The 24,388-nt window shown below is 46.5% G+C and overlaps 1 protein-coding gene across 13 annotated transcripts in view; it reads left to right on the top strand.

The window, feature by feature from the left end:
- The window catches only part of ADGRB1 (adhesion G protein-coupled receptor B1), a 285,424-nt gene that overhangs the window by 111,944 nt on the left and 149,092 nt on the right, over positions 1-24,388 (top strand). For 10 of the 13 annotated variants that reach the window (XM_030011701.1, XM_030011703.1, XM_030011695.2 and 7 more), the window contains exons 3-4: positions 11,889-12,047; positions 20,450-20,557. The exons of 1 other annotated variant lie outside the window; for it this stretch is intronic. In XM_030011701.1, coding sequence (XP_029867561.1) covers positions 11,889-12,047; positions 20,450-20,557 — 267 coding nt within the window. The remainder of the gene's footprint in view (positions 1-11,888; positions 12,048-20,449; positions 20,558-24,388) is intronic. 2 more of the 13 variants (XM_030011702.2, XM_030011704.2) reach the window with 2 other exon arrangements.

Here is a 24,388-nt window from a genome sequence, read left to right as displayed (position 1 = left end):
TTATGCTGAGTCCCCACCTTGAAATACACAGATGCGTGCTGTTAGCTCTTGCTCCCCCATGCCAGCAGACAGGCCTAGCCTCCAAATTTGTACCCTTTATTTTCGATGTCTAAATTTAGGTCACTTGAATACCCCCACTGTAAGTTTCTTGCAGCTTTGGTGGCAATAGATGGACTGTGACTCACCTTCAGACTGCTTCAGCCCAAGAACGCTTTATAGGAAGTGCAAGAAGGACTATGCTGTGAAGACATGGTGATACAAAACTACTTACTGTCTACCAGGACGCGCTACCCAGCGTACAGTGGGCTTGAGCAGCAAATTTTTAGTTTAAGCATGGATATGAGCCAGGTCCAGGTGTGTAGGGCTGAGATATTTGTTTTGGTGACAACTTCCACAGCTGGGAAGCGCTGGTGCTAACCCTTGTGTTTGGGTACTAACTAAAAATATCTCACAGATGTATTGTGGTCTGCAAAGTCCATGGGTTGTGCTAGATCTACACTTGGTCTTACTAAACATCTCGGCCAGTAGATGTTGCTCTTGACTCATACTGATGTGCTCAGGAAAGATGTATCCAACCTGAGACATTTGGGAACCCTCTGAAGACACACAGTGCAGATCTGTCCCTCACCCAGTATTCTGCTTTTGGCCATCGCGGACCATCCCAGACAACCACAGGGAAAAATAAAACATGACACGACTCCTCAGACAGCAGTCACTGGTAATTAGTAGATACAATTACTAGCTGTTGTTTGCTTTGTACTGAGTGAGAATTGCTGGACAAGCAGTCAATATTTCTAGGGGAGGTGTTGGATTGTATTTATCAGAAAGCTGGTGTGGACAGCTGCAGAGAGAGAAATGATGGGACTAAAACATGCTGAGATAGGCTGAAGTCAAACAGGTATTGGTCTGGGGGCTGGTGGGGGCTGCAGCTCTCACCTGGAGTCGAGCACCATGATCCTTTTGTGCCATGTGCAACAGGAGCCATGTGTATCTCATGGCTTCAGATACAAGTCATGGAGACAGGAGTGGAGAGCAGGGCTGAACTCCCAGGGTTGTATGCATGTGGTTATTCAGACGGGATTTAGCCATGTTTCTAGTTTCATGGTGTGTTAAAGGAAAATGAATCCCCTGGTGTATTGGCTCTCCATCCTGAATAGTCCTGGCAATCAACAATAACCCAACCACTCCTGACTTCTTTGAGCACTAATGGTGACAAAAGGAAAAAAGGATACAGAGAAATCTTCCGCTGTCAGTCTCCATCCTCTATTCTCGTATGGATTAATTTCCACTCAATTTTAGGGAATGTGCTGGGAGGAAAATAACATCCTTGGTCTGTTCAGAATCCACCCGTTTGTGCAGAAAATCTTATAGCTCAACGATGTTTGTCTGCGTTTTTGCATAGAAAAAATAGCTAATGCATATATATGATTAACATTTAAGTACAGTCAATAATTTGTAAAGTAGTCTGTGTATCTGTTAATATACCTACTCTTCTCCTCTTCCCTCTCCATGCACATTCACCTCTCTCGCTCTGTAATACCAATCACAGCAGTATTTAGGCACTGTCTAATGCAAAATCTTAGGATCAAGGACTGTCTGTGACTGTTTTACCTGTAGAGTGCCAATCCCAGGACAGCTCTCATCTTACTCAAGGCCTCTTAACACTGCTGGAATATAAATGACAAATACGAATAACAGAAAAAAACATTTATAAATGCCTGGGTAAATGCTGAGCCTTTGTGGCATCTCCTCATCATCTGTGCTGATATAATATCTCAATACTGTGCCTTTTTTTTAAGCAGGACCTCAGACCAAGGGAATTTCATGTCAGATTTGCCTGTAGGAAAGAACAGTTTTAAGCAGGACAGACTTTGATCTCTGTTGGCTGAAGATTATAGGTATCTCTGGCTCAGCAGACTCAGGGTTAGAAAATGCTCATGAAGATTCTTCTGACGTTCATTAGGGTAAAGGCTTTCTTTTAGCAGTCATAACAGGAGAAATCAGAGGGAAACCTCACCTGGAGCAGTGTAACATGGCCACACAGGCCATTATGCATCAATCCATTATGAAGGACAAGAGCTCATCTCCTATTTAGTTTTCAGGGTAAAAAACACCATATAAGACCACAAGTCTGCTTCCTGCAGGACCAGATGGAGTTGCATTTCCTTGTGTCACCCTGGGACTTTGAAAGGACATAACAGGCATGTGTGAGTAATCCCCTCTCACCATTGATAGAAAAGGCGATGACTTTGGGATCAGTTGTTTATGAATCAGGCTGAGAATTGCTTTAATCGTTATAATCCAGTGTCTCTAAGGGATCTGTGAGTGAAGTGCTGTGCCTGCAGTCTGTTTTATAGTGCCCCAACTTCAGATTGCCAGCAATGATGCTAATGACGCAACGCATCTACCACGCCTTAGCATCAATGTCAAAAGATCAATATTAACCCCTTAATTATAATGTTGATCAAGGTTGATGATATTGGTTTCTTACCCTTGATGCTAAGGCATGCTGGATACCATGTGGTCGTTATCCCAGATGCAGAACTGCTGCTGCTGGCTCCTTAAACTATCATGAAGCAATCTTGTGGCAGCTTTTCATTTGGGTGCCTCCAATGGTTTGAACATATCTCTGCCTTCTCCTTGGACTGTACGTGGTGGTCCCAGGTGCCCACGGGACACACTGATGAAACCATTGTCACTGACTGCAAGTGTTTGCTATATAATAAATCCCCTTCACTCATCTGTAGCCAGGATTCCCAAGGTGGATCTGCTCACGCCTTGGATTTTTTTTGCCTACCTTAAACACTGGCATATTCAAAAAGTTCCTCCATTTCCAAAATGCTCTAATTAGTTTGAGTAACCAATAGTGCTCAATTAATGCTTGGAATGACACAGACTGAGAGCAAGCAGAATGGGAATACTGGCTGTTCAACACCGAATAAATCAGAGACCCTGCAAAGACCAGTGAATGAAAGACTTCATGGCTAACTTCAAGTTTTATGATATCAAGGACCTGATCTCCTACCAGATGGCCCACTGTAATTGGTATCCTAGAGAAGAGAGAGATGTTTTGTGGAAAATGAGTAGCAATGAGATATGAGGTGTTTCAGAGGCTCATAGCATACCTCAGATGACCTTCAGAGACCTGTGTGGAGGTGAAAGCTTGCGTTTCTCTGCAGTTCACGGCTGCACACAGGGAAAGATTTAGCCCTGTATGCTACACAGTGCCTCTAAACTGCGTGCAATGCAAGTGCAGACATAGCTCTACGTTATTTCTTCCCGTAGTTGTCAAGGCTGGGACTGGATCCTACCATGTTCAGACTGGTCCTCGGCATTAATCCATAATGTCATTCCTGATCCCAGTGGGAGTGGTCAACCCAATAAAAGATGTTGGATGCTCACCAGTACAATGCAATTTCTGGTCCCAAGCAATCCAGTTCAGACAACATCTCTCCCAAGGGCTGTTTTAATTGTCTTTGGACGCTGCTGGGTATTTTTTCTCAGCAAAGTGACCTCCTGAGCTCCCTGGGCATGCAGTCCTTATCGACCCCCAATTTGGCTTGTAGATAAGCTTCTCTCTGCTCTGTGTCCTAACCCCTTAGACACACATCAGCATTTCACTCCCCCAGATTTTTTTCACTCACCTTGCCCGAGTGGTATGTGACCCGACCATTCTATCTGTCCCCCTCTTAACAAGGACACTTAATAAGAGAGCAGAGACAGAAACTACACACAGAGACAAGCCTAAAGCCTGCTCCCTTCCGCAATGAAAAACACTAACGACGTGTCAAAGGATGAGCTGGTAAAGGCAGCCTCTGCTCAGCAAGGCAGCCAGGATTAGCATCTTCCCACTGCAGGATGAGTGTAAACGACAGCTCTGCGAAGGAGAGGACACCGAAGGGAGAAATGCCTGCTGACAATTTGCTTGTTCGCCAGCCTTCCTCAGAGGTGCACACACACCGAGCGCTTTCATGTGGTTTTCAGCCGCCTCCGTTCCCCTTCCAGGCAAAATCCTTATTACTGACATCTCTGTGTGAAGAGGGTTTGGCTGTGCGTATCAAAACGTCATTAAATATTTGGTTTAATAACTGCCAAGGCGGCTGCCTCAGCATTGCGCCGGAGTTCACGTTTCTGGCTCTGTCTTGGGAGCAGTTAGTGGAGCCAGGAGTGCTGTGAGCCACGAATAGTGTCTGCAGAGCGGCGTCTCCTTGGCAAAACTGCTCTGAGCAGGGGACACCTGACTCCTGGATTGTCCTCCTGGGTGATTTACTCTCTGTCCTGCTGTAAGACGCTTACCTTAAGAAAATTTAACTTCTGTCTGTGCTGTACAGCAGGTGCCCTGTGGTACTGCGGGCAAGTCTTCTAGCTTTTCAGCTCCTCCCCGGTTCATCTTGCAGAGGTAATAATAGCACAGCCCTGCCTTGCAGGGCTCTTGCAAAGAGAAATATGTCGTAGCTCGTGGAGGATTGAGAAACTGCGGTCTTGGGAACCACAGAAATCCTTCAGCTGGAAACGCTGTTCAGGAAACAAGCTGAAATTGTACAGGGCTTGCAAAGTTCTGGGTGTTACAACATGTCACGGCATTTATTGGTTTATGCAGTGTTCTGTAAGTGCTTTATACCTTTTAAAAGGTGAAAACACCTTTGGTGAAACTGAAGCCCTTCAAGCCAGGGCAGATGGAATATGAAAGGAAATTGCACAAATGCTCTTCTTTGATTTCCTTTTTGAACAAGCTTTTATGAAAATAGATAGTGACACTTATATCAGGAAAGGTTTCAATCAACTTGGGCTACACAGTTAGATTTTAATGTGTTCATATATTTATCACCGTACAGAAGCACGCATGTGTCTATGCTAATATGTCCCCTCTGTGCTTTGCACCGAGGTCTGCAATAACTTGAAGAAGCAAATAATGTGTGAACTCAGCTCTGATGTGATTTATACAGTATCAGAGAGGTTCAGGGCGGGAAAGCATTTCATTCCTCCCCGGTGGTGCTTGCTGGATTTTTCTTCACAAGTCTGTTCTCTGATATTTTGCCTGCTCTGCTTTGAAATAAATTAAGTGATTAGGCCTCTACGGCTTTCCTAGGGGAAGACTTTTCCACGGTCTTATTTGATCTGCTGCTCCAGACTAAACATTCCCTTTCTCATTTCCCTGCCCACCTCCCCCACCATTTCCACATAAATAATCTCTCTTTATCCCTAGTGTTTCATTTGCAGGGATTCATGCAATAAGCACAGCTTTATGCTGGGTTTCCTTGAAAGCTGAGCACTGTGGCCTCATTTCCATCCTCCTTAAGTGATTTGCAGAGCAGGGGTAGATTGAAGCTGATCCTAAATGTTTGTCCAAATTGGGCCTCGCTGCCTTCATTTGCAGGGACTTGTGAGTGTTACAGAAATCAATGACAGCTTTGGCCACTCAGCAGCTTTGAAAAATCACATCACTTGTTTGCGTACCCAGAAGTGAGTGATCTGAGCAGCTTTTTGAATGATGGTGAGGAATACTGGCTTGACTTGAGCTGTCTGTGCTCTGAGCACATCTCCATGAAAGAGAGTCATAGCATTACAGTTAAGGTAGGAGGAGGCCAAGCAACGGGGAAAGCACCAGAAACCATCTTGTTGGCCAGATCAGGGGCCTCTTGGCCCAATATCTTCTCATTAGCAGTGGCTACCAAGGGAAAATATCAGAACCAGACAAGCATACAGCATCCTTCCAGCCTTCAGCAACTTGCAGTCCAGAGACCTTCTGAGCAAGAGCTGCTGGGTTTGTATCTAATAGCATTTGGTGCATTTCTCTTTTATGCCTTTCCTTAGCTACTTTTTGTATTCATAGAAACTTTGGTACCTTTTCATGATGTGTCAAGCATTGCACAGTATGACAGCGCTCTGTATCTGTGAATTACGCCCTTCATTGGTTTTGCACCTGCCTCCTGCTAGTTTAATTTGACACCCCTCAATTCCAATATGGGAAAAGACAATGAACAGCTATTCCCTGGTTACCTTGCCCTGGTCACTTGTTAACTTTTATTGCATCTTCATCATTTTACCATCCCCACCCATCTCCTTTCCATTGAGGGGAGTACTAATGTATGGTTACGGGTGTTGTTAATATAGAGTTTGTCAGAAGTAAACAGACACAGCACAGGAAGGATGATTTTGGCTGCACAGGTCGATGCCTCTGTCGTGGTCCTTCCTCATCCTGCTTGCCGGCTAGTCTAGCTTGAAGTTTGCTAGTGGTTTGTACACAAATCCGCCTTCCCCTCCCACCACCCCCGAGAATCCCGTAAAAAGTTTTGTGCAGTCCCCAAACTCTCATCCCCAAATTCTCTTTTCTCTGTAGGACAATAAGTCCTATAGCCCTTTAGGCAAGGGACTCTCTTGGTTTTCATGGCATTCCCAAGAGTGTCTTTCACGATGACTCACAATAGTGGGTTTCACATCAGGGACTGATCTGTCGTCTTAGAGAGTACTCCTTGTGTGTGGTCCATTTTCACTCAGAAGGTTACCAAGATGGCTCTGCCCATCATGTTTCTTTTATCATCTCTGGGTCTTTGTGTTTAATTAAACTTGTCATCAGCCAGATAACCTAACAGCTCGTGACACACAGTATGGAGAGTGGGCAGAAGAGAGTACTTACCACCAGCCTTTTCATTTTGTTTCTCACTAGAGCAATAATGGGGGTGTCATGTTCATACATTGTTAATCAAAAGATTCGGCATCTGAAAGAGGAAGGTTGTAGAGAAGAGCTGGAATGAATGATTTTGCTTTTTAGGGAACTTGGGGGGGGGCTAGTTTTGATATTAGTGTGCACAATCTGCAAAACAGCAAAGTGTTACATGGAATTTATTTTTGAAAGGGCAGAGAATGAACCACTGGAGCAACTCACTTGTGCTGCCACAGGCTTTCATTGCATGGGGCATGAGGAGGGGACATCTTCCTGAAAGATTTTTTTTCCTTTTTTCTACAGAAGTAGCAAAATGAGTGCATGGCTCTCCAGGGAAAGATCACTGTTTTGTGTAATAGAAGGTTGTCTTCAAAATAGTCCCTTCCGGACTTCCTCTTTCCCAGCATAGTAAGAAAAGAGAGTGATAAAACCCAGTGGAGCAGCTCTCTTGCTTTCCTCATTGTATAAGAAATTTAACTTTCACATGGGATAAGACAATCTCACTCCTAATCTCCTTTCAGTATCCTTCCCCTTATTTGCGTAAGAAATAACATCTTTTTCACTCATTTGCAAACTGCTAATGATTCTCAGGTCTTCAGATACTGTGATATAAGGTCTACTACAAATATTTCCAGTGGCAGCACACAGACCTGTGGTAGCTTTATGTAGTCTCGGCATGTTTTTGAGACACAAGATGTCCTGGTCTGCCAAGTTTGAGAGAGCTGCCAACAAGAAGTGTCTGCAGATGGGGTCAGTGGGAGGCTAAGTCCAAAAAAACAAAATCGGAGATGGATGTAGTGTGTCAGCAAAGACCTTTATGCTGTGCTCTATTGATTGTTTTGTGTTGATTCCTTAGTTTTTGCTGTTGTCACTGTCATCTAATTTAAGGCATTGCTGTTAAATTAAAAGGCATGATTGACTGACTGGCATCTGAGACATATCGCAGCTGTCAGCTGCAAAGATAAACTCCGGATCGGGATGCAAATCTTCCCAAAGATCAAGGGTGTTTGGACGAGGTGTCTAAGTGGAGTTCTTTCAGTTAATTTGTAGTAGGAAAGACCTATTCTTTTGGCATCTCTGCCTAAGATTCAGAACAAGAAATGCCAAATATGAGCTTGCCAGTTGATTCTGACCATCTTGAAATTTTCTCCATTTAGCTGTGGAGAATTAGAATGCATTGGGTCAGCCTAGCATAAAAAGTAATTTGTTTTAGTATGTGATCATGATAAGAACCGACTGAGGAGGATCAAAAAGCCCTTTAGGAACTGGATTAAAGGTGTCCCTGAATGACAGTCTCCATGGCACTCAAAGCAGTCCCATGAACAGCAGCCTCATGTGCAACAGTTGCCTTTGCAAAACTCATGCTAGGAACTAGCACCTGTCTCAAAAAATAAAAAATACAATCTAAACCTTGCTATGTGATTGAGGTGATAGCTGCTGGTTGTGCTGGGAACCTCTGGAGCTGGACGCATGAGCCACAGCTACTCCAGTTAAAGGGAATAAAGAGCAAAGTGAGAAAGGTCTGGAGTTCTGCAAGGCTGTAGCTGAGCAAAACTTTGCTGAGTGGGAACGGGTTGGGTGTGTGACCTTCACAGGAGTCAGTGCCTTTGAAAAGCAAAATCCTTCATAAAGCAGTTGCAGCAGACTCATTATTTCTGGATTAAGGACAGATGGCAACTCAACCCGCATCGATCAGCGGGGTGTAGCAGTTTGTTGAGAGCTGATGAAATGGGACTCCAGGGGCAAAAGGGACTACTTGCAAAGGGTCCCATTAACTTCAGTAGGATTCTGCATTGTATTTCACATGGGTTACTTGCTTCCCAGCATCAGAAAGGTCTCCTCCAACTCCATGCTTGAAATGTAAGAAGGGGCAGAGCAGGAAATTGTGCGGCAGACAGGCGGGAATGAATGTTTCCTAAAAGATGGGGAGTCCATAATGGTCATTGCAGCTCAACAAGTCACTCCTGATGAACTGAGTGATGGGAAAAGTGTGCAGCCACTGCAGTGACAAAATCCCACTCGTGTCTCTTCTGCAGCATCTGCGCTGGGCTAAAAACATGTGTGTTGCCACAGCTCAGCTGTTCCACAGCCGTGGTAGCTCATACGCTTGTTGTTACCCAGCCACCCCTTTCCACCAGCCAGATGCTTTCAAGTAGTGGGCAGAAAAGCCAAGTGTTTCACTCTTGGCACAGCATTTTTTTTCCCCCTCAAAGATGGGATGGGTATAACTTCATATAATAGGCCCTTAACCGCTTGTTTACAGCACCACTAAAAAAGACAAATCACTTGAAACACTGGATGACTAGACCCAGGAAAAGAAGGGAGATTTCAAAAGGTTTATCTGACAGCCAATAAACAGGATAAATAACATGCAGTATTTCATTTGTCAGGACCATGGGACAACCTGATGATAAAAAAGGACTACTCCATAAAGTGGGGAATACCTTTGTCTTGGCTATAAATGCCTGTGTTGATTTAATAAGTGCTCTGGTACTTCTCAAGCTTCTCTTTAGTACTCACAAATGGGATGGAAACTGAGGAATAAGGAAAGGAAGGAAGTTATTTGTGCTCAACCTCATAAATAGATCTCATTCCAGTTAAGGGTTTGAGATCATGATGGTTTTTATCTTATTTTGACTGGTTCTCTCATTGCTGAGAATAAGCAGAGTAAGAAGAAATCAAAGACTGGAACCTACGCTGTCCCCCACTCTTTCCTGTAGTGAGACCAGACAGCATCTATTTCTGTATATTTTTAGGGGGCTAATGTCATTATAATAGGTTATGCCCTGAAATGCAGACCTGTTTGAATAATCCATCATCAAACTGGGGACACCATGGGTAACCAGTCCCCAGTCGGTCTGGGTAACCAGTCTGTATTTTGCTTACAAACACAATATAAAAGAACTTTTTAAGACACTGGAGCGATTATGCTTTTTGACTCAAAAAGCATCCCAAGCAAATAAATCACAAGCCTAGCCAAGGCTTGTGTGGAGCTGCTTTCTCCCTTCCCCAGCCCCACTCCTAATCTGCAAGGGAGTGAAAGTAAAGAAAGACATCCTTAAAAGGGCAAGCAAGGAGTTGATTAGCTCCTAAATGTGTCTGGTTATAGACACCTTATATATCAGCTCAAGCAAGGCATCAGGATACCTGCCATTATGGCAATGGCCTCTCTTGCAACTGAAACACAATCTGTCTCCCATCAGGAAACGGGAAAGACAAGCCTGTTTCCCTGTGCTGTTTAGCAAAGGAACGAGCAGAGAAAGTGATTTTAAAGGGAAAGACAGTCTTCAAGGTCAAATATTTATTGTGTGCCAGTAACAACTCCATCCTCCACGCTGCTGCTAGGATCTCTGAGAACCTTGCTGGCAGGTTCGCTAGCCTGCATTTCCATCGTGCTCTATTTTTCCATGTTCCTCTCTTTATTAAGTATCTAAGCAGCTTCCATTGCATTCAGCAGTGTGAATGTTGCTGAGCACGTGTTTATTTTCACTCTGTCTTGGAAGTAAAAGTTAGAGCACAGCTGGGCTGGCGGTAGTAGAGTATGAACTCACGGCTTTATGCTGTGGAGGTGGATGAGCATCTGCCCATCCCTGTGCAAGGGGGTGCTGGTAAGGTCCCTGTATTCTGATCTGGCACCTATGTGGGCTGTTGAGGACCCTCATTTTTCCAGACAGGGCTGGTGTCCTGCCTTGGGTGTGTAGGGAGCAGGTGAACCCACAGCTCAGAGGACAGCTGTGATCTCCATTGCCTCATAAATAGTAATACAGGGAGGCTGGGTCAGCTGAAATGGATCATTTGCATCTCTGAAATCTCTTAACTGTTGGTGAGAAAAAGAAAAGGAGCTTTATTTCATTTTTATTTCAGAAAGCAGCATTTATCTTTCTCCCAACGTTTCCTCTCTTCAAAAAACTACATCTTTAGCTCATTATCTGTGCCTGAGCACGGCACATAGCTGAATTTCTTGGACCTGAAGTATCTCCAAGGGTAGCTGTGGCTAATGAGAGAATGCACAGCAGGAAAAGCAGCCAAGAGTGGCCACCTCTGGGGTGAAGGGCCACCTCTGCTCCTCTCCATGAGGTGGGCAAACGATGGAGCAGAAGAAGTCACCAGCTGTTAGAAGCAGAGGCCTATTACGGAGCAGATTTTAGCTTGCTGCATATGGCCGATGAGGAGCAAACTGACCACTGAGGGATATGACAGCTTATCCATCACTTGAAGGGCTTGGATGTTCCCCTGCTGTCTTTTTACAACATGAAACCCTGCCTTGCTGGGCTCCCCGCAGGTTCCCTGCTGTAAGGCTTTGGACTGTGGGAGGCAAGCCAGATTCAAACAGTCTTCACAGTCCATCCTGCCATCAACGTTTATGGACATCCCACCAGGGCCAAGTCTTGGCAACAAGCTGGAAAGATGCAGGGAAGTGGCAGGATCATCCCTGCAGCAAGGATCTTACTGGCTCCATCAGTTTGCAGGGCTGTAGCTGGTGGTACAAGGGGGAAAGCTGCACGTTGCTGACCACTGGCAATGACCATGGCTGGGAAGGGAAGCCAAAAATGCACCTTCATCTTATGGTGCTCACAGATTGCTCCCCATGGCTGCTGCAAGGGTGCTGGAGGGAAATATTATTCCCCCACCAAAGCTGTCCTTGAAAGCGGTGCCTCTCTGTGGCTGGTTGTATCTGCAGTGTGGGGAAAAGGAGTGTCCTTTTGGGAGGGGAATGGGTGGTGGGACCCCTGTTCCTTCCCAGCTGCCTTGTGCTGTCTGCACATCTGTGTTTGCGTGGGGGAAGAGGGAGGAGAGACAAGCCCACCGATGCTGGATGCGTGTCTTTAAGTGTTTATAGCAAGTGCCTTCTGGGTTTAGGAGCCAACAGGCCACAAAATGGGCAGAGGGTCTTCCCAGAGGAGGGGACCTCTTTGCCGCAGCAGGCACAGGAAGACCTGGACTGGTTAGAAATGGGGCAGAGTTTCCAGGAAGGCAAAGTCCCTGTTTAGAGATAGGGAACAGTTGAAGAGAAGTCAATGAAAAGGCAATGCTTCTCCTTTCCCCTCCTATCTCTTGATTTCTGGGCTACCCCACGGTGTCTCATCCTACCACATTCAAAGACATCCCAGTTTCGGGGCTTGGCAGTGGATATATTGCAGGGTCTGCCAGGCCAGCGTTGCCTCGGCTTCCTGGGTGCTGGGTTCTCACCGAAGCTGACGGGGCTTTTCTGGATTTTGCCCAGGTGGTTGGAACCCATGGTCAGCTTGGGGCGACTGCACCAAGGACTGCGGGGGAGGCCTGCAGACCCGTATGCGCACCTGCAAGCCCCTTCCCAACGAAGGTCTTGTCTGCGAGGGAGTCCTGGAGGAAGGACGGCTGTGCAATAGGAAGGCATGCAATAGTAAGTGGAGGCATGTTCTCCTGCACGCGCGCGAGCGGGTCGCCGTTCCCAGGACGAGCTTGGCCTCATCGCCATAAATAACGAAGGATGCTCTAGCGGCACGGTGAAACTCCTGAAGGGCCGCGTCGGAGCGGCGAGCCCAGGGGAGCATGCGACTTCAGCTGTGCATGGCCCTGCGTTTCCCTGCCTGTCTCGTGGTCAAGCATGCACATGCGCACGTGCTGACACACGTCTTCCAACGCATACACCTGCAGATCCAGACCTTTACCCCAAAGAATAGGGGTTAATCTATAAGCAGGCTTACGTTAAGTATTCATATGCTGGTGATAAATCTGCCACCGATGGCAAAATATACAGCCTCAAAGGCAGTTGGAGCCTCTCTCCCAAATAAATAAAGCATGTAACTAAGAGAGGCGCTTGCTTCTTTTTGCCTTAGTCCACCTTCCCAGTCAAAAGCAGTGTTGCTGTCCTGTCCTTGTCTTTTACAAAATGTAGCCTACAGTGCTAAGATGTGGAGAAAGATCTGGGCATTAGACAGACAAAAAGCAGGGCTTGAGCAAGGCAACGTCTTTGGCAGATGCTCCGCTCTCCTCCTGTGATTCAGCCTCTTTCCAGGTCCTCTTCTCCAGAGAGCAGGGGACAGATTGTCAACGCCAGTCAGCAGTCAGATATCGATGGGTTGAGCTGGTGAACCTCCGGCACTTTCATCCCCAGTTCTTCTTTTGCATTATCTGAGTTGAGAGGGGGATGAAGAGGAAAAAACGACAGCAGAAGCAGCTCAGCCCAGCAAATGCAAGTGAATGGCTGATTATAATTATTCCCTTCTTTTTATTTCAAATTCATGGTAGAGAATGTTTGAATAACTCCTCCAACTAGTCAAATAACTAGGGAAAGTTCAACTGTCTTCAAAGACAGGGAAGTATCTCCTGATAAAGAGGAAGTTCAAATAGAGGGACATAAATATATTCCTCTAATAAGGGCTAAAATGATTTCATGCATTTTTTACCACTTCCATAAATTTAAATCATGTTGCAATTAGGGTTTTTTCCCTTTTTTTTTTTTTTTAAATTAAACCTTCTAGTATGTTGAATTTCATCTCCTTGATTCACAGTTGCTAATTTCCCTCTGAGGTTCGCCCACACTAGGGATATTTAATCTACGTTCCCTACGCTTGCTGGTGACTTTGTAGTCGTAATGCAGCTGTGGCTTGGGGCAGTGAGGGTAAGAGTGCAAGGACCCTTAAGCTGGACCTGAAAGGAGGTCCAGCTGTGGGACCTGAGTGTGCCCGAATGGAGCTGGAAGAAGGGCCACACCAGTCTTGGTGGACAATGCTGTGAAGGAGAAGAAGGTGGAGATGGCACTGCGGGTGGGTAAAGAGGGCTCTACAGGTGTGACCATTCTTTGAACATGGGGGCACACAGGACAATAGGCAAAAAAACTCCTTAGAGTGCCCCTCTTGTGCTGGACAAACAAGGTGGGGACCCAGCTCCCCAGACTCTCTTTGCAGGACATCTGTCCCCATCCCTAACCACCTCCAAAGCCCTCCATGGGACCTGTTCGATTCCTTCACATCCTCCTTGAACTGGGAGGGGGGTGGTGGACTGGACACTGTTTTCCAGGTCCAGCCTCACCAGCACTTAGCAAGGGGCATAACATTTTCTCTTGATCTGCCCCAGTGGCAAAACTTTGCTCTTCTTCATGATAGATCTCCTAAGGTCGCTGTGGCAAGGAGGGATGAAGTGGGATTGTGGGCAACCACGGAGACTGGAAGTCTGGGTTGGGTTTCCAGCTCCATTCATTGCATGGAGCACAGCAGTGAAGGATGAACTGCTATTAACTCCCTATTTATACACTTGTCTTTTCCATAATACAACATTCAGCAAAGCTGATCCTAAGTGCAGAGAAACGTGATTGTAACTCAGGGGGCTATGATTCAATAAAAGATTTCACTTGTCTTTCTGTCCTTTTTCCATTACATACCCAGTCAACTCCTGCTCCAAATTGCAAGGTGGTTAGTTCAGCTGAGCTTATTTGGAAAGAAAGGATCTTGAGCTAAGTGGAAAACCCTAGTTTGGAAAGAGAGTACGCCCACAGAATGGGGCAGCACAAATTGATTTATCCCTTTGAAATAAATAAGTTAATTCTGTTTCATTTTCCCAAGGGCCTCTTTGTAAACAAACTGCTGAGCCCCGTTGTGATGCTTTCACGCTGGCAAGCTGGAAAGCATTTGAGGGAAGATGTGAACAATTAATCTTTCAAGAAGTCTTGCCCATGCACATCTTGAGGTCTGTGTCGTACCTCAAGATAAACCTGTATCTCTTCATATCTACCAAAGCTGCGCATTTGGCTCTGAACTCGCTCCTCAGCGAATCTGTTCCTTGTTGCCTTTGCAGCCATGCCCAAGAGAGATGCACTTTTGACTCAGGAAGGGCTTTTAATTTCTTTGCACATATCCTTTCTCTCTCTTTACTGTGATCTGTACCAAAACCTGAGAGGATTTAAAAGTAGAATAGAAATCCTGTTTTAAATGTGTCACTGTTATTCTCATATTGACTTTTGCTCATAGATTTGTTAGGGATGGGTAGGATGTTCATTCTTCCACATGAACTGTTATTTTCTTAAGTGTTCATTATATGTTGCAGTTAAATAGATTTTAATTCAATTTTTTACATTAAAAAAAAAAAAAAAAGAAGAAAAGAACTGGACAGAAGAACATCTTTATCCTGAATTGTGCAGCGTTTCAGTAGCTTGTAATAATACCTGACTAGCTCTCCAGGTATTGTGGAATAGCTGTCACCTTAATTTTCAAGTAGAAAACAAACAGGAAAAAATACTTTTTTCCTTGGCCAAAGGGCCATCTATAATCCTGATAAAACAGCAAAACAAAACAGGGATGAGCGCTCTGATATTTTCCTCTTTGCTGTGGGGGTAAATTGAAACTTGTCCAAGGAAACTAATACCACCACTGAAAAGTCAAATCAGTTCCTGGCCAAGCAAGTTAGGTTAGAATAACACAGAAATCACAACCACCTTCAAAACAAGGGTAACCCATCTTTTTTCTTTAGCTTCTCCTTCCTTGCTTCTGCCAAAGTGGCTCATAAGCTGATGGGTGATTAGCAAGAGTGTTCTAGCTGTTTATTTGGATCTCCAGCTGTGGGGAGACATCTTAGCCTGATACCGCACCTGGGGCAGGTTCTCAGTGGGAACAACTTTGAGTGCTGCCACTCAGCTCCCTGGAGCTGCTGGAATGAACTTCTGCAGAGGATCTGTGAGGGTTTCATTGGTTGTTTTATTTTGCCCGGCCATGGCAAATGCGCTAGAGACATCTAACCTTTCTTGTCACACAGCTCCTCCCCCAGGGTGGACCTTCTCCAGGTCCTGCCATCCTTCCTCTTGCAGAGCTGCTCCAGGTGGACCTTCAGCAGGTCTCAGTATGCAGCAGTGGGAACGGTGGGTTTCAACCTTTCCAAAAGGTGTGACTTCTGGCAGCTCGGTCACCGAAATATAGGTACAGCCATGTGGTTCCCAGAGCTGAGTCTGAACACGTTGTCTGGAGGCCATAGCGTTGTTTGAAATCACTGCACAGGGATGGCTGAATGACTCCACAGGTGCCACTTGTATATGGTCTTTATGTTTTTCCACTCGCTTGGGCCACCATCTCTGCTGTTTCATGTAATGGAGTTTCTTGCTTGATGATCTTTATCTGGCTAAATTTCCCCAGAGATACATACCCAAGCCCAACAGCAAGTGAGCCCAGTAAGTTATCTCCATGGGCAAAACCCAAAGCTGTGAAACACTAAAGAAAAACTGTAATGAAGGCTCATCCCAAACTGGAAGGGAAACTTTGTCTGGTAACAACAGCTTGGCTTAGGCAGAGCTTTTTTTCATGGCAGCTGTTCAGCTCAAGAGACATAATCTGAAGGACAACATTCAGTGTTTGTTGTAACTCTGATTTTTCCTTGCTAGAGGCAAAGGACCTGGTGATATCCTTCTCTCCGGCACAGACAGGGGAGATTTCCTCCATCTGTTGGATTTGGCCAGGAGCTGCTGTTTTAGAGGAAGGAAAAAAAGCCAACCCAAGTATGGTGGCAAGTGCTTGCAGAGGAGCTTTCCAGGTCCACCCCCTTTAGATGGAAGGGGACACCCACTGTGCTCCAGTGACCCCTCTTGGCTTCACGGTGCTAAAAGCTGTGGTTGCTCACAACCTGGCATGCAGAGGGTCCTTGCAGGGAGGCTGGATGAGCAACGTGGTAGGACAACATCCAAACCAGAGGGGGGATGTCATGGGCCTGACCCTGGCGCTGGAATTTGGCAGTGCCAGAGAAATGCGAGAACAATCAGAGATGTAGGCGGCCTGCACTTATTCCTGGGGAACGAAAATTGGCAGAGGAGCCAGCTGAAATCCTGCCATCCCATCTGGCAGAGGCAATGCAAAACCATCTCTGACATTTATGAATATGCAGATTGGCTCCCCTAGGCTGGGAAAGGGGTGGCCGCATCCTGCCATCGGGTGCAGAAGTGTGACACCGGTGCAGTCCTGTCGAACCATGCTGGACTTCCAGCATCAGGTGGGTTCAGGATCTAGCCTTTCAGCTGTGTAACCGTTAGTGGTGTGAAGAAACGCATGTTCCTCATGACATTCAAAAGGCTGAGCCTCAGTCTCATTCTCTGACGCCCCTGATTTTCATTAAAAATAGCCTTTTTGCTGCAACCACCAAGCTGAAACATCCTGTGCATGTGCAAGAGCATCTTCATTCCCCGCAGGCCAGGCTAGAATTCATTGCAAGCTGGAAGAGCGCCTTGTCCTATAGGTACCGGCTGCTGCTTGCAGAGACTTCACCCTGTCCCTGCTTTTAATGCTGGTTCAGACATTTCGTATCTGAGTCACACATCTCACCCAGTGACGTTTTCGCAAGTCTCAGATGTTGAGATGGAAATGCTTTGGGCCATTTCCTTAGCTGGTGCAATTCCCATATATCCAGTAGCCTCCAAAATGACCGTCTTCTACATCTGCTGAGTTCTTGGGTTTTAGGGGTTGTTAGTGATTCTTCTCTTCTGAGTTTTACTCCTTTAGCAGCTGCTAGATGCCCCAGAAACTCCATAGTCAACAGCTTTTCCTTCAGTTTTACTGCACTGAGATACATTTACCCCACTTCATTGGGTTTTTTTAATCATCCCTTTCCACTCTTTGCTCTGGTCCACCTTTTCATTCCAACCACCCCAGCTTGCCTGAATAATTTTCACGATCCTGCTATTTTCTTTGCCTTTCCTGTTTGGGGGACGAGTATGGAGGGAAGAGTGGGTAGCTCTGGTGAGACTTGTTTGGATGTTAAAACTTTGGCCCACAACACTGCAAAGTCTCTGCGTTCAATTTTTTTTTTCCCTTGGTTGTGTTGCAAGGTGCTGTCTGACACATTGCATGTTCTCATTAGAAGTGTTGGTCACCTGCTTCCTCTTCCCTCTACTGCCAGCATTGCAAGATCATCCTCCCAACCACATTTGAGCTATGTTCTTCCAAAATCTCACGTGCTGGCCTTCATTTGCAATTGAAACATCTCTGTGTTCCCTCCAAGGGCATTATTCCTCTAGCCCTCATGCTAGCTTCTCCAAGGTGCTGGGTATTTCGACAATGTGCCATCCTCACAGCATTTATACAGCTGGGATGTAAATAAAGTCTAGGTCTTCCTTTGATGCTGGCATTAATCCTGTCCACTGAGCCCATTGCGGGAAGCGGGCTGCTGAAATTTGACCAGTTCCCCACTGCCTTTATTTTACGGCCTCCACCCCATAAAGTTCAGGTGCATGAAACCCACAACAAAGCATCACTTGTACCAACTTTGCTTTGTGCATAGGGGACCCAGCTTCTCCCTTCTTTGTTCAGAATCATGGTTGATTTTTGAGTATATTCAAGGCAATTGTCCAGATTAAATATAAGCCATGCTCCATGTTAAATAGAGACAGACCTGCTTCATTGCAACACCTTTTCCAAAGGGGAGGCAGACTGCCTGCTGCAATGAAGTGACCCCAGCATGGGTCTGGAGGCAGTCTTTCCTGGGGGAGGCTTGGGGCAAGCTGGAAGGGTCACACATTCAGCCACTAGACTTGATTGCCTTTAATTAGGATGAGCAATAACAGCGCAGGCTTGTCATATCCGTCAGGGAGCAAAGCAAATCATGCAGCTCTTTCGAGACTAGGATCAGTCATTCGGAGATGTCAGTAACATAGGGCCAAAATTACTGATGAGAGGAGGTCCAGGGTGCCAGGGTTGCATTTAAAACTTCTGTTTTGCTCTTTTATCTTTCCTTCCTTCTGTCCTGCCTCCTATCTCTCTGTCCATCCATCCATCCATGCTCACTGGCTACTTCTGGGATATTCAGTCCCAGGTTTTCCTTGTCACCTTCCTTGCTCTGGGCAACTGACAAAGCCATCCAAGCTCCACATCTACCACTTGTTGCTCAGCCCCTGTTTCTCCTCCCAGACTAAACAAGTCTCTGAGAAGCCTACGGGATTTACTGCAGATGCAGATTTTGTGTGTTCTTGTGGTTTGTATGCTTTCATGAAGAGGACTTAGAGCAGATGAAAGTGCATGGGTATAGCCAGCAATGTGTGGTAGGTACGGAGCAGGGTTTGTGATGTGTCCCAAATATGGGACTAATTTAACTTGTCTCCTAAGCAATCTCAAGACACTGGATATTGGAAAGCTAGCTAGAGGTTGGCATTTATTTTTAATTGAATCTTACACAGGACAGTCCCATGACACTGTCGCTATTAAAAACGTAAGATTTGGGCCCTTTCTATTCCAGTAGAGAGCCAGATAAAAACAAGGAATATGTAAATATCAGGATGTTTGTAGTCTGATATCCGGCTATTGATGCCTTTCTCTTGATGATGGCAAGCAGGTGACTACCCCATCCCATTCCCTTCAGCCAGCAGCCTGCAACCAGTCAGTGCTGGGAAGGTTTGGAGGAGTCAGTGTGACCAGTTCCTAGGCTCCTTAAGTTCTGCTTTCAGGCAGCAGTATTGAGAAATAATATAAATTCACAAACTAGATGGGCCTCTTCCACGAACCAAGCTGCTGAATATAAAGTCTGGCTCCTGGCAGGGACTCTGAATCATTCCTCTCGCTCCTCTGCTTTCCCTTTTTGGATGGCAATAAAGACTCCTGCCGCTACACTGAAGCTTCATTAACCTTTATTAATTTTCTCAGGGTTCCGGGATCAAATTTGTCACCATTTCATCTCTTGGCACTTTGTACTTTTTGAAAAGATGTCTGACTGTTTTACCTCCTTGGGGAAAAAGATTCTCTGTCTGGAACTTGTTGTTTGGAAACAAATTCGTTGCCAGATCACAGATTACTTGGGCTCAGCTCTGCTCTCTGCTATTCTGCATGGCTCCGGTGGAAGCAGCTGAGCTCTCCTGAGTTACAGCAGGCAGTACTGGTGGGTGGGATTTGGTTGCAATTGCTTGGTTGTTTCTCTGTTTACTAGGGAGAGCATGTGCCAGGGTTGCAATATGCCCAATAACATGGAGAATGGAAATTTTAGTTTCCCCTCTAGCAAATTCAGGGCTAATCCACATGGGATGCAAATGCAAAGCTGGCAGAAGTGTGGGTTTGGAAAGAACAGGGGTGCTGGCTGCCAGTCAGGAGTTAAATGTCTTTACTTTACAGTGGATGCATTATTTACCTTCTGATCTCAACACCATGGTCTTCGGTGGGAGATTTTCAGCTAGGACACTAGGGTCAGGAGCTTTGCTCTTTCACCTGAGTTGAAAAGGTGCCCAGCCATAGCTCTGTTGGTACATAAGTCACTTTGTTGATACCAGACCTTCATCTCTCCTTGTTTCTGGTGGTAGGTCTGTGAAGGAGACATCTTTTTGAGCTATCCCCTTCCTTTTCACCTGCCCTGACCTGCCTGCTCCACTCGGCATTTTCTGGTTACTCTACAGAGCATTGCTAAGTTGATATTGGTTGCAAGGCAGAGTTTTCCACCCAAAAATACTGCCAGTCATCACCATAGATGTTGAAACACTTCTAGGGACGGTGGGATTCGCTGTCAGCACATCTAAAAAGGCTAAATCCTCCACGAGCACAGCAAAGAGTACAGACACCCTGGAAAATCATTGCAATTGATTAAAGACCAGACATAAGGGATCATATTCTGCATGGTCCCAAGTCTCACTGAGAAACAAGGGGTTGAACTGCCAGCCAGTCGAATCTTGCAGGCTGGCCTGGTGCTAAAGCCTCGGGGACTGCTGGTGGCCAGGGGTGCTGGGGTTGGAAAACAAGTGATCGTGTCAACCAAACGTTGCAGGTCGCTGTTGTTTATACGTGTAACCTTTGTAGTGAAAGATCTTGCAGAGTGAACCAAGGTGTATTTACATGACCCATTACCTTGCCATAGCCAATGGACGCTATAATTCCAGAAGCCAATCGCTGAGGTCCACAGATAACAGAAAGCGAGAGGACACTGACGAACTGCAGCACTACGGGTACCCTGCACCTCAAATAGGTAAGCTCTGACCTACCACAACAGCCTCTGGAGATGGCACACTGCCTGGTCACTGCAATTCTTGGCTCGGCAGGGCTGACTGCATTGACTCGCTTTGCTGTTTCAATGACCCAGCTAACCAACTCTTTTCCCCCCAGGTTAGTGTGGGCTTATCCAACAAGTCACACACTGAGCAAATGGTCATCACCCAGTTTGTTCCCATCCCATTGCCCTACAGGGTTTTGTGTTGTTCCATTAGCCAGAGAAGGCAAAAAGGGTTAGATGCAAAGCCCTAACAAGACCATGCATCTCACAGACCGCTTCTCATCACCCTGCCTACTTCTAAGTCACTGCTTTGTCTGAACTATCTAAATAGCCATGGTTCATTAAGCCAAAGCTGACCTTACTGTGATACGGCCTCTTTGCTGATGTCCATGTCATGCCTTCCCATTGACCATAGGAGGAGGTGTGCAGGGCATGATGGAGAGAGAGCAGGACTGCTTTCCTCTGTCACTAGGTCTTTAGTGCTGTGCAAGGACTTCTATCTGGTAGGTTCTGCAGCAGAACCTTCCACCCTTCCGCAACAGAAGGGGAACAATATGTAGTAAAATCAGAGAGTGTGATCTGGGAAGATGGGAATGAATTGGACCTAGATCTATGCCAGGTCTAACTGGAGAGGTTTCGTGCTCTCCCTTCACGGCTGTCTTTCGTGGCAGGAGCTCAACATATTGTGGGTCTTGGGCAAAGCAAGGTGTGCTGAACATGACTACAGGTTAAAATCATTGTCCACTGACCTTGCAAATATTTTGTGTTCTAGAAAGGCTTTGGACAGGTCACTTGAAGAGCCAGGGCTGTGAAATAGATTATAAGGGGAGCGGGTCATATTCTGGTGTAAATTAGCTGTGCTCCATCCAACCCAGCAGGACTTTGCCAGTGTACAGCAGTGAACAGCGTCAGGAAGCTGTGTGGTGTGGAGGCTCCGGGGGTGATCGGGCAACGGCTGGGGTTGTGGCTTTCAACACAAGGCAGGGGACGGTCTGAATTTCTTTGCTACCCCACACTGAATCTGCTCTCTCTGGTGGGAGCAGCTCTGCTGCCTGCAGGATCAGTGGCAGCTGGCAAAAGCCTGCAGGAGAGGGAGGGCGTTTGCACCGCTATAACCTGGTGAAGCTGAGCTCAATCTGTCAGTTATATGTGTCCAAATGGCAAGGAAGAGAAGGCACTCCAAGGCAGGTCCTATGATGTCTCCTGTTGTTCCTTCTCTGCCTGGTCCCAGGTCCTTTCCCAATGCTTTGTTCCAGCCTGTAGCTCAGCCATCAGGTTTATAGTTTGGCATTTCTTCCTGCCGTACAGCTGGATACTGCATCTGGGCTCAGTGACATCTCTATTAACTCCCTGCCATCATAGCCACTGCTGTAGCATGGCTGACTTGGGCTGTGGTATCCCTGAATGCAGCACAGCCTGGGATACCCTGATGGGAAGATGCGTGTTGCCCAGCCATGAGCTTGCCACGCTCCTGCTGCTGTCCCAGGAGCAGCAACTGCATCCAGGTTGTTCGAGGAGATCAGGATGAAGGAGATGTAAAGACAAGGCAAAAGGTACAGCCCAGGAAGGGATTCAGAGGGAGACTTTAGCTGGGGATACCAAGGCAAAGCACAAGTCTTCCCAAGAAATTAACACAGATTGTAGGGGATAAGCCATTTCACATCCACTCAAGACCTAGAAAAATATGAAATACTGATGCCAGCTATAAGAACTAGGGATGAGGGGATGGCCCTGCCCAGTTGAAGGCCAGTATTTTCTCCTGCCCACCCTCGGCAGCCCTGGTGTCCAGGTTCTGTTGGCCTGTAGGCTCTGGCACAGTTGTGCTCTCAGCTGCGGTGCCGCTGGCTGCCCACGTTGTCTGTCCCAGCAATAACACAAGAGTGAGATCCAGCCCAGCAGGTCCTTGGCATCGGCCCTCCCGGCTCAGCCCACAGACTGCTTCCAGGAGGTCTTTGCCAGCAGTGGGATGTGAGCGAAGAAGCGACTTGCACATGGTGAGATGTCAGATTGACAGATGACACCAAAAAAAAGAAGGGATCCTGGCAGAGGGATGACAGCGATGTGCCGCTTCATTAGTGCCGAGGGAGGAAATGTCACGGAGAAGCTGCAGGCACCGATGGGGACCCCACGGCCAGCTGAGCTCTCCGTAAGTCCAGTTCAGTTACTCTCAGGACCGGCCAGGCGCTGGAAAGGATCCTGGATTGCAGTGCTACATTTTCATGGAGCGATGCCCAGTGTGTCTCCTTCTCCAGCACCTGCTGAGACCTCTCCAGCTGCAGGACACGTGCTGCATCTGGCTCTGTGGGAGCAGCAAGCCCTGCAAAGGGCCATCTTCCCACCCGAAGTGGGGTCCTTGGCCCTGCTAACTCCTTTGGGGCACTCTTGTTAATTCCCAAGCTAGCCTGGAGCATCACAGGACAAATCAAAGGTCAATCCTGCAGACACATCTGTCTACAGGCACCAGTCATGATGGAGGGCAGTGCATGGCCCCTTGTCCTTGGGGTGGGGTGAAGACCAATTTGGTGGAGTGTATCTCTGGCAGGTCTAATTCTAAGACAGTACTGAGCTGTAATAGGGGGCTTTCAAACCCAATGAGCATGGTAGACTTCTTTCCCTTATATAAAAAACCTACCAGGATCCACTTCTAGGATAAATAATTGGAAGATACTGCATCCAGTAATTTGTATTTGCTGCAGTCTGGCCCACAGGGATGCAGAAATTCTTCTCATCCATAGTTTTGATGATGGGCAATATTCTGTTCTTCTCAGAGAATGAGAGAGCTTGTCCTGATGCCTGAGAGCGTCTCAGAACTCAGTCTCACATGGTTGAAAATCAGTTGAATTTCTGCAAGGTTGAGACTAGACTGGACATAGTGCCCCAGTAGACTGAGATAAATTGCTTAGCTCAAAACAACACCAAACCCAAAGGAGTAACCAGCACTTGGAAAAGAAATGATATTATGGATTTAAAAGCCAGGGTTTGGTGCAATGTGAGAGATGATAATTGAGGAGATTTACCTCTAATCATAGATATTTCTACTGTGAAAGGGCGAAGGCCAAAAATAATAAAGAAGAGGAAAGAGGTGGAAGAGGTGGCATTTGGTTCAAAGATGCCATTCTTTCATCCAGTGACACAGTAACTCTTGTCTGAATATGGAGATTGCAAAACCACAGCCAGGTCTGAGTGGGGAGGTGGTGGGATGGGAGACTCTCCAAACCATGAGTTGCTGATGGAGGAGGCCACTGTGTCTCTGCAGGCTTCCTCTGTCCCACCTCGGACCTCTCAGAAAGACTTTTGGGCACAAACTGGCAGTGTTTAACTACGAAAAAATGCCAGCTCCCTGCCACTGAGGGACTCGATGCTGCTGGGTGCAGTACTGGGGAGGTCGCTCAAGGTTGATGGAGGGTGTTCTCTGAGTAATGCAAAGGCATTGTCTGTTCGTGCAGCATCCAAGCAGGCTACGTTGCAGGAATGGTTGGAATTTGTGGGCCAAAGAGGGATCTCCTGGAGTCTGGGCCACTCTGGATGGCAAATGCTGAAATGATGGTACTCAAAAAGACAACTTGCTGGTGTTGAACTCGGAGAATCACAGGACTGTCTGTATGACAGAGCCAGTTGAGTTCCTTATTGAAAAGGTGGCAAAATTACCATGGAAATGCAGATCTCTGTATACCAGCAGATCTAACACTTGAGAAACAGGATATGGGAGTAATGTTTTCTTGAAGCCCCAAGGCCTCAAAACACACACCGTCTCCTATATATCCCAGAGAAAGACCAATGGTCCATAACATCTATCTAACTGGAACC

The sequence above is a fragment of the Aquila chrysaetos genome, chromosome 4 (assembly GCF_900496995.4).
Source record: "Aquila chrysaetos chrysaetos chromosome 4, bAquChr1.4, whole genome shotgun sequence".
NCBI lineage: Eukaryota > Metazoa > Chordata > Aves > Accipitriformes > Accipitridae > Aquila > Aquila chrysaetos.
This window is presented reverse-complemented; position numbering and strand designations above follow the sequence as displayed.